This window comes from Meleagris gallopavo, chromosome 21 (genome assembly GCF_905368555.1).
Source record: "Meleagris gallopavo chromosome 21, MGAL_WU_HG_1.1, whole genome shotgun sequence".
Lineage (NCBI taxonomy): Eukaryota > Metazoa > Chordata > Aves > Galliformes > Phasianidae > Meleagris > Meleagris gallopavo.
In genome coordinates, this window is record NC_139424.1 from 4,323,901 (window position 1) to 4,333,632 (window position 9,732).

General features: G+C 47.3%; 1 protein-coding gene across 1 annotated transcript; it reads right to left on the reverse strand.

Moving 5' to 3' along the window:
• Nucleotides 1-1,123: 1,123 nt before the first annotated feature.
• RHBDD2 (rhomboid domain containing 2) lies at nt 1,124-9,555 on the reverse strand. The gene is made up of 4 exons (XM_010721761.4): nt 8,492-9,555; nt 7,230-7,631; nt 6,727-6,877; nt 1,124-4,681 (listed from the first exon to the last, which is right to left on the reverse strand). The coding sequence occupies exons 1-4, from the start codon at nt 8,724-8,726 to the stop codon at nt 4,252-4,254; spliced, it is 1,218 nt and encodes a 405-aa protein (XP_010720063.1). The 5' UTR covers nt 8,727-9,555; the 3' UTR covers nt 1,124-4,251.
• Between the last annotated feature and the right edge of the window lie 177 nt (nt 9,556-9,732).

Genomic DNA, 9,732 nt, shown 5'->3' on the forward strand with positions numbered 1-9,732 from the left:
AGGCATCTGGCCATATAGCCATGGATATAGGGACACTGACACATGGTGATAGAGATACAGATAGACATAGCTAGGATGGGGATACAGAGATACATACAGGCACAGAAACAGGCATACAGATATACAGACGCATAGACAGACAGACAGATGTAGACATACACAGGCATATAAGCAGACGTATACATAGACACACAGATGCACAGACAGGCAGATACGGGTGCACAGATTTAACGTGCAATTTAACCACAAACTATGCTTTTAGCCCTTTGCCAAAGCCCATCCTGCTGACAGCAGCATTGCACAAGAAACGTCCCTGGCAGGAGAGATTTCACAACCTGACCCCCAAGACCTGGCTGTAGCACCACTGCTGCTCTGCTCTTTCTGTAAAGCTGCACCACAGCCACAAACACAGCTGGGCTGAGGGCCCCAAAGCAAGGATGCACGAGAGGCACAGAGTGGCCCTAGGGGGACTTTGCTCCTGCAAAGCACAAAGAGCCCCCACTGGAGCATGACAACAGCAGTCACGGTGGTGCCTTTCACACCCCATAGCACCCATGAACCAGCCAAAGGTTAGGGCACGACGTTCAGTCTCTCTCCTCCGCAAAACCCAGCTGGCACTGCCCAGCTCCTCCTGGCTCTCCTCCCCCGGCTGCAAGAGGTGCAGGCAGCATCGAGTCCATGGTCCCACTGCTATCACCACGTTGACACTCACACCAGAGTCAATAACGCCCACGGAAAAGGCACAAAGTCCATATGGGTGAGCAGGGGGCACCCGAGGGGTCAGAAGAGGTGCAGGGAGAGGCACTGACCTGACAAGACCGTTTCCAGCTGAGCAGAGAGCATACGCGGGCACACCTAGCATGGTCACGCAGGCCTGGATAACTGCACACATAGGCTTTGCCAGAGAGAAATGAGCAACTGGAAAGCACAGAAATAAGAGGAATATTGACCCATTTGCATGGTGACAGACAGTGATCTCACCAACTCAGCTGGCTTGTGCTCTTTCAGTCTGGAGTCATTTGTGCCCTGCTTCCAGGACAGAATCAATCCTGATCTTTGAAGAAGTGCCAGCTGTACTGGGAATGCACTGGAGGTACAGAAGAAAAAACCTTTGGAGACAGTATGTTCTCTAGGACAGCCTGGAGTTTTATTGATTTTTTTGTCACTATTTCCCCCCCCCTCCCCCTTTTTTTTTCTTTTTAAGAATAACTTCAATTCTTTATCTTCCCTCCAAGGAAGGGAGCTGGTACTGCAATGTGATCCATAGCACTGCTGTGAGCTCAGACAATTGCCAAGGCCGGATGAGCAGATGATTTCTGCCTCCCTTTCCCAAGTTTCAATTCCTTCTTTCAGCCTTCAGACACAACTGCACATCCCATCCTGTCCCTCTCTCTCCATTCCCCTTTGAACCCACTGCCAGCCCTAAGGAGCTGGGACTTGGTTGAACTCCACTGCTGGAAAAGCAGTAGGTCGTCCTCTGATTTATACGACAGCGTTTAACCGTCACAGCTGCCCTCAGGAAAGGCAGGGAACAGACTGTTAGAAATCATCCGTATCTTTCGAAATGTCTGTCTGAAGGCCACTGAACATTTCAAATGCCATGTGGGCACCAGGGCAGTTGCACAGTTGGACTCAGAGCAGCCCCAGGGTCACAGTGGTAGTTGCAGCGATCAGAGACCAAGTGACATGCCAAGATCCTCAGGAAGCTGACAGCAGAGCTGGAGCCAGAAGGAAAAAAACCCAAATTGGGGTTTTGCCCCCATTCTTCTAGGATGTCCCTCCCACGAAGCTGCAGTGGGCACCTGTACCCAGCACAGAGGGGTTAAGGGCAGGTCCCTGCTGCCTCCTGCATGGGCAGAGGCCCACCTTCATTCCTGCAAGGAGATCTTCTGTCTTCTCCCCTCACCTATCAGACAGGGCTGTTCTTGCTGCTTGCAGTGACAAAGCACTGACTCTTGGAAGCCAACATTTACTTCTTACCACTTAATGCATGCCATGAAACTACTCACTGGAAACCATGCCATCCTTTTGATGGTTCTGCAACTGCTAAGAGTTGAAACAGATCAACTGTTAAAAGTCAGCAAATAAAAATAACCAGTTTCCATGCCCACAAGCATTTTCCATTTACTCTTCTCCAACATGTGTCCTCTGTCACCAGCCTATCACACAGACTGCACCCAGCTGTCCCCATGGGACTGAGACCACCATCCAGAGGCTCCAGCTCTCCCCACTTGAAAGCAAACCAGGACATGTGGCAGTTTGTCTTCCAGATTGCATTTCAAGCTTTCAGTTTGATTATACACAACGTTTACCATTGCAAACAGTCCCCATCACTCTAGTGTATTTTCTGCACAATGCTAAAATTCACAAGATCTCATCTTATGTAGATCTCATGAGGAGGAAAATCAAGGCACTAGAGTGGAATATCAACATTTCAATGATTATCTCTAGCAGTCCTTTCCTGGTATTGAAAACATCCTTTTAACTTCTAAACAAGAGCCTCATCCTGTTCGTGCTGCACACAAAACACTTAACAATGAAATTGTTGTTAGCAGTTCAGGAAAAATGGGACTGTGAAACCAAGTCCATCCGTCAACTCAGGGAGGGGTGAAACAATCAGGAGTGGGATGGAGCTGGCTACCAACTCCAGGCATCCTACCATAAGCCTGTTCCCAAATTATTTTATCTTCCTTCTGAAAGCCTCTGTCCCACCTCTGTCTTTGCAAGCAGCTCCTTACTATCATGAATCTGAGCTTCAAGCCCTCTCTCTTCACTTCAGCCTTCCCCCAAAGCAAGTCCTTGTGAAGCCACGCATGCCTGTGGCAGTTTTCTCAGAAGAGCTGCTGGAAAAGTGGCTGTACAGCAACAGGCGGCTTCTTCAGACACTGAAGAGGAGGAAAGGTGAGAGAGAGGCATATACAAGCTTTGGCACATGCATCAGCAATGCTGTTTCCAACCCTGGCTCCCTGATACACAGGAAGAGCCCCTACTATTGTAGGGGACAGGCTAGGCATGTTCAAAACATTTCCAAGGGCAGAAATGTCTGTGTTTCATATAACTTTTTTTTGGGGGAGGGGGGAAGAAAACTTTAAGTAATGAGTCAACTGCAATAGCTGAGATCCTGCTTGATTCACAATCACAGAAACAGAAGATTCCTCCTAGGCATGGCACAGTAAAGCCACCACAAAGTGGGAAATAAAGCTCTGGCTCTCCGAGTGCTACCACCTAAAATAAACACTTCTGCTACTACCACAGTCACCAAACAGTGCACTCTGCTCTGAATCCTATGCTGAAAACTCCTCTTTTCCAAATACCTTTCCACTACCTCTAAAGAAAACCCAGAGTGATTGTGCTAATATTGCTGGGCGACACACTAAAAGATGAAAAACATGAACACCCCCAATGGGACAGCTACATTCCAGGTAATTCTTATAACCCACTTTTAAAGTCCCTCTCAGCTTCTTGGATTTACGCATATTTGCTGCACAAATGGCCAAAATCCCTTACTAAAGACTCTTCCACTACTTCTTATGCATTCAAGGCTGCCTTGCTGACAGGTGCAGGGGTGACCCAGCTGTATACGTCCCTGTTCATTGCAGGGGAGTTGGACTGCATGACCATTAGGGATTCCTTCAACTGAAATGATGATTAGTGCTAGGAAGGCTGAGCTAGTGTGGAGCTATCAGAAATAACAATGCGTTGTTGAGTGCACAGACTGCACTTCAATATTTAAGAGATGTTAACTCTTAACTCTTAACACTACTGAAACAGACTTCTTCACTCAAATGCTAACTTATAAACTAAGGCTCAAATGCTTCCACCTTCTTTTGTGTCCTAACTACATCATACATGTAAACAAGATAGGAAGCTAAGAGCCTTGACATAGATGGGTTGTATCCTTATCTCTGCAGCTTGGCTCAATCTCAGATTAGTCCAGTGTTTTGACTATTAGCTTCCATCTTACCTTGAATTGGAGGACAGAGGTTCTGTATCTGTAGTTATCGTGTGGAGAAAGAAGTAGTGCTAAACACTACTATAAGAAAAGTATTCAATAGAATTAGTAATGTGGAGAGGCAGTCCAGTCTCCTTCCCTCCACAATGCTAAAAGAAGTATCAAAATTAAAAGGAAATAGAATTAAAGTAATCCATTTAGGTAGTCACCTCAGAGACAGCAACAGTGCCAGCAATTGCTGCTCTGTGAGCATCACACCATCTTCCCTGCTGCTGCAATTCCTGCTGCTTTCTGGGGGATCAGTACACCTGAACTTTTGAAAATTCAGCTGGAACAGGAGCTGCTGAGCCTGCTGGATCCCCTGATGCTTGCCGAACCCCAGCCAGGAGGTCCAGGCCGACAGGTGCCTGTGGACCAGTCAGGCACACACGCTGTGGCACAGAGAACTTGCTTGTCTGGGAGCACTGTCCAGGCAAGGATCCAGTGTGGGACTGAATGTAGCACTCTGCAGAGGCACCTCTGGCCTGGTAGGGGGAAGAAACAAGGCTGTATCTTGCATAGCTGTGCTGAGGTCCCACGTGTCCCAAAGCATGGCCAAATCCTGGCGTGCAGCTGTCCTGAAACCCCTGGCTCTGAACACCAGGGTGCTGCATCTGGGAGGCTGGAAGAGCCGAAGGTGAAGAGCAGTAGTAGCTTTGAGTGGGGTATGTGCCAGGCAGCGGGGTAATCCTGGACAGAAGAAAACAGAAGGCTATACTGTGTTCAAAACTGTCACTGCCCAATTAGTGCTGGAAGTGCCCTGGGGGTTGATTTCCTCCTGACCGGTGCTCAGAAAGGTCACAGCAATTCATCAGAGATTCTCTATTACAAGTAGCATTTGAGTAAAAATAGGTTTACTAATTACCCAGGACAGATATGCTTACACCAAGCCCACTCTAATTCCACACCCACAGAACGAGGAGGGTTTTAGTCTTAAGTCTCTTCATGCAAGAAACATGCAAGAAACATGCCAGCCAAACCACAAAATGCTTTTACAATTTCCATAGGCATCCTCTGCCTTCCACTGAACCTAAGTTATTAATCAGGAGAAGTCACAGCTGCCAAGAGTTATTTATCAAGAAGGCCTCTGGTAGAAGTAGCAGCCCTGGGTAGAGAGCAAAAGAGGAGGAGGAGAGAGAGTTGCAAATAAAATGAATCATTCAGAAGCAAGGTCTATAAACAGCCCTTGCCAGCAGAAGGCATGACTCATCTCACCAAAACACACCAAGTGAAAATCTCACCCAGAAGCCAAAGCCTTGGGAACTTCCAGAGTACTGCTCAGACCATGCACATCGCTAAGATGAGTGCAGAGAATCAAGACAATATTCACAAAGACCACGTGAGTACCAGGAAAAATGAGAAACTGGCTCATGCTGGGGTTTGGGGATTTATTTCCCCTATACTTCATTTGTGGCCATAAGCCTGATGGAAAAGAGTAAACCTCCCAGAAATGCCTCCTGTCTGATGGCAAGTTGGTGTTTTATTATTAAAAAAAAAAAAAAAAAAAAGAACAAAACAAAGAAACACACATATAGAGTTCATATTTAGGTATAAGTATCAAAATAGCAATTAATTAAGCTCCAGAAACAAGTATAGAACTTGTGCCTCAGATACAAAGACATGCAAATTTAGCTGCAGAAATGGAAACATCCTAGAAACACCTTCCCACACCCTGCTTGATAATCAAATGTTTATGCAAATACCTTTGAGCCAGAACAGTCTGTGTCATCTCACCTAAAGAAAGCAGGTTTAGGCAGAGCTGTGCACAACAGCAGAAGCATTAGGCTGATGTAGATACAGGCTCAGCATATGGTGAGAAACTCCCTCCTCCCTAAAGCAGTACTAAAACAGAGAGAGTCAACATGCTCCTTGATTTGCCTGCAAGCACTCCTGCGGAGTTTGATTGCATCTGGGCACATTCTTCCTACCAGCAAGGTTTTGTTTCATGGTTTTCCCTCAGGTGAGGGGAAATGTAAACAACTGGAAATGCTTCCAGTTCAAAAGAATGGTTTACAATAAGCTGATGGCTTAAACAAAATGTGCAACTTAACCCGTAGCAGACTTAATGTGCAACTTAACCCTGTCTCTGTGAAACTGAAATGACATCGCAGGGTAGGGAAAAATTTGATCTCAACTTCTGAGGTTTTTTTTAGAATTTGCATGAGTTCTCATTGCTTGTGACACAATCATTCCTGAATGTCAGCTCCAGTGCTATGGTTCCTTTTTATTAAATCAACTTTGCCCCAATACAGAAAACATGCATTGAAAGGTCTACTAAAATAACTTTAATTTATAATGTGCTGCTCCTACGTAGGTTTGGATATGACAAACGTCCCAACATTCCTGGGAGGTGAAGCTGTGCAAAGACTAACAAAGATCACATCCCAGAGAGCAATTCAGCCAGAAACAAGCACCAGAAGTCCTGTTATGACAGAACTACACAGCGTATCTTTCATCTCAGTGGAGCTGCAATACATTTAACATGTGTACACAGCACCGTTGCAGCAGATGAGTTTCACCTCGACTCAGTTTCCAGTGAAAGAGCAAATTGAGTTAATGTGTGATGATGTATTAATCACAGCAATATCACCAGCAACATCAATATCCCAAATTCCTGTTCTTAACATCCCATACAGGAACATGACAAGCACAATAATGTTTTTAAAGGTGATTTAATGCCATCTCATGCCTCAAAAATCTCCCACAAGATATTTCATAGGAGCTCCAGTACTTACTTGCTGCTCTCAGTGGCTCTTCTCTCAGCTGAGGACCCCGGGATGTATTTTAGCCCTGGTATTTTCTTTAGCACACTGAAAGGGAACCTCTGATCCAGCTTAGAGGCCACCGACTCTGGAAGATCCAAGCAGAAACAGTAGCCAAGACCATCTGCAGTCAGCAGCACGTTAAGGAGGATAACTGACAAAATGCACTCATTTCTTGCACTGCAACACACCATCCCCTCCAGGCTACAAACTAGTTTCCCTGGAGAATTCTTCTGGTTCTAGCTAAATCAACTTTTAGCGTCATCCTTTCAGACCATCACCATCTTCTCTGTATGCCTGAAAGCCACAGTAGAAGCATGGGATGAGAAAGAAATGCAGAACTGAGTGTGATGAGAAAAAGAGCCCAGGAAATCTCATAAAGTCAATGCATCTTGACCACAAGAACTGCACCACACTCTCTCCTCATGAAGCAACAATCCTACACTAGTTTAGGGCTACATGTTCAGAAAGGATACAGGCTTTCCCTACTAGGAGCCCACACAGGTTGCTCAGGAGAGAAGAGTGGGGAATAAACCACACCACAAAGAGCAGAAACCATGGCACCAGCATCACTGGAACTCTAAATCCAAAGAAGAGAGCCCGCTTCATTCGTGAGCGGGTAGTTGAGACACTCAGTGTAGCAAAAGCTAAAGGCATGAATCCTTTGGCATCTTCCACTTCTGACACCCTCGAGACAACAGTTTCAAGTAAGAGGTACAGGAGGCCGGTCAGGATGGCAAACACAATGGTGAAGAAGCAGTGCTTCACAGTGCCAACTTTCTTCTCAAAGCTGCCAGCAAAATACCAGATGACAATGGCACCACAGGTCAAGGATATCAGGTCTTCATAGACAAAGATGTAGGTAACTAGCCTGTGAACTGAGCATGCCAGCATGTTAGAAAGGCAGAGACAGCCATGAATTTGTTCTAACCCACTACAATTACAAGTTTAAGCAGAGGGAGACAGCCTAGAAGATTCATCAACTTTTTTTTTTTTTTTTAATGTATCCTGTTGCAGAAGAGAGGGAATTTGAGGCCTTTAAAACCACGAGTAAGGAATCAAAGATGGCTAAAACAAAAGCTATCTTGGGTACTGCAGGCAGATGGACTGACTTGCTGCTTGCTGGGATGGTGCCTGGAAAAAAGCAATAGCTTCTATAGTAAATATCAGCCTTGTTAGAAGGCAGAAGGCATAAAAATGACTGCTACAGTTTAACTCTGACTTTGCTCTCTTGCTTTAGCTACTGCAGTAAAAATAAAACCACTTCTTAAACAGTCAGCAGAGAGATTTCTCTCATAAGTAAAAATGTTTGGAGATTATCAGCTGGTAGCAACACTCTGAAGCCCTCTGGTTAGCAGTTCTGGGCATGCCAAGCAGCTCCCAAAGCCCTCCTGCCAACTGCAGGGTAAACACAGGAGAGAGCATCGCTTGGCACAACCTGACAGCCCCAGGCAGGCAGTGATTTCACCATCAATTCAGCACACTACACTGCTGGAAGGAACACTGCAGCAAGCTGAGGAAGTAATGATCAACTCCTTCAGGAAATAGCACAGGGAGAGAAGAGAGCATCCAACTAAGCTCTTAGCAGCGTGCCCCCACTGTGCACTACGCCCACAGCCACAGAGAAGCACAGGGAACTGGAAGAGGAGCCCTGCGGGGCTGTGAGGGCCCGGCGGCGCGGCACGGCAGAAGGTACCGCGGAGGAAGGCCGCACGGGCTGGGTGTAGGCACTGCTCACCTTCCCCGGCTCGCAGGGCGGCGGGCCGCAAGGCACCGGGGTGGGCGGCGAGGGAACCCCGCAGCAGGCCGGGGCCGGAGGCGCCAAGCGACAGCAGGAGCGTGAGAGTGCCGCCAGCCACAGGACGGCCGCACCCCGCCGCCATGCTGTCGCGCGCCGCCTCACTTCCGGCCGCCGCCGGAAGGCCTTCACCGTTGCCATGGCGACGCGAGGTGCTGCAGGACCCCGTTACCATGGCGACTGTCTTTTTTTTAAATACCCTTTATACTTTTTTTTTTCTTTTTTCTTTTTTTTTTTTTTTCTTTTCTATTTTGGTCAGTAGGGGACAGTGCCATCTCACAAAGTTTCATACTGTTGGGAGCTGTCAGTTGAGGGGAATGCTCAGGGACCAAGGGCCAATGTCTTTTCCCAACTCTATCTTTTTGAGGGGAGCAAAGAAAAGAAAAAGCACAGTGCATGAGCTTTCCCTTTGAGCCTACTGTGAGCTGTCAGGAACCCCTGACCTCCCACCAGGCAATGAAAACATTAAGTTATTGTCTCAGTGCCATTTTCTACTGATCATAGAATCACAGGATGGCTTGGGTTGGAAGGGACACCAAGAATCATCAATTCCAACCCCCTGCCACAGGCAGGGCCACCATCATCCAGATCTGGTATTAGCCCAGGCTGCCCAGGGCTCCATCCAAGCTTGTCTTGAATACCTGAACACCTTTAGGGATGGGGCATCCAATGAAACAAATACTTCAATTGCTTCATTGATTCAGAGACTCTACACAGAGCAACTCTTTTTAAAATTAATAATTCCAGTCACTCGCTTTGCAGAAACTTATTTCAGGCCACGACAGTGGGACTTAGAAACAGCCCAACTCAGCCGTCAATCCATTCCGCTGCAATCGCTTTAAATTCTGTTCATCCCTGATGAAACCTCATTTCTGAAGCAACATATCCTGCCTCATAAGCCCCTAGATGACAATCTCTTCTCTCAGAAAGCTGCTCCCCGAATCAACACGTGGCTTTCTAGAACACTGGGCGCTCCGCCCATACGGCTTTCCTCTAGGAAACCCTATTACCTGAAATACACCGACAGCCCTGCCTCTTCGGCTGGGATCCGGCCGCTCCCAGAGTACCTCGGTCTCCCCCCGCCGCCACGAAGTGGTGCTGTCCAAGCGCGCCCTGTTCCCCCCGCCGCCCACGGATCCAAGCGCGGCTCCCCTACCCCCCCCGCACGTTGGTACCGCCCC

What these genes read in the sequence shown, in the direction of transcription:
- RHBDD2 (XM_010721761.4), bottom strand. Translation starts at nt 8,726, where the DNA reads ATGGTAACGGGGTCCTGCAGCACCTCGCGTCGCCATGGCAACGGTGAA. An exon ending in CGCCCTGCGAGCCGGGGAAG is followed by an intron (nt 7,632 to 8,491) that starts GTGAGCAGTGCC and finishes TGGCATGCTCAG; the next exon opens with TTCACAGGCTAGTTACCTAC. An exon ending in AGAGCCACTGAGAGCAGCAA is followed by an intron (nt 4,682 to 6,726) that starts GTAAGTACTGGA and finishes TCTTCTGTCCAG; the next exon opens with GATTACCCCGCTGCCTGGCA.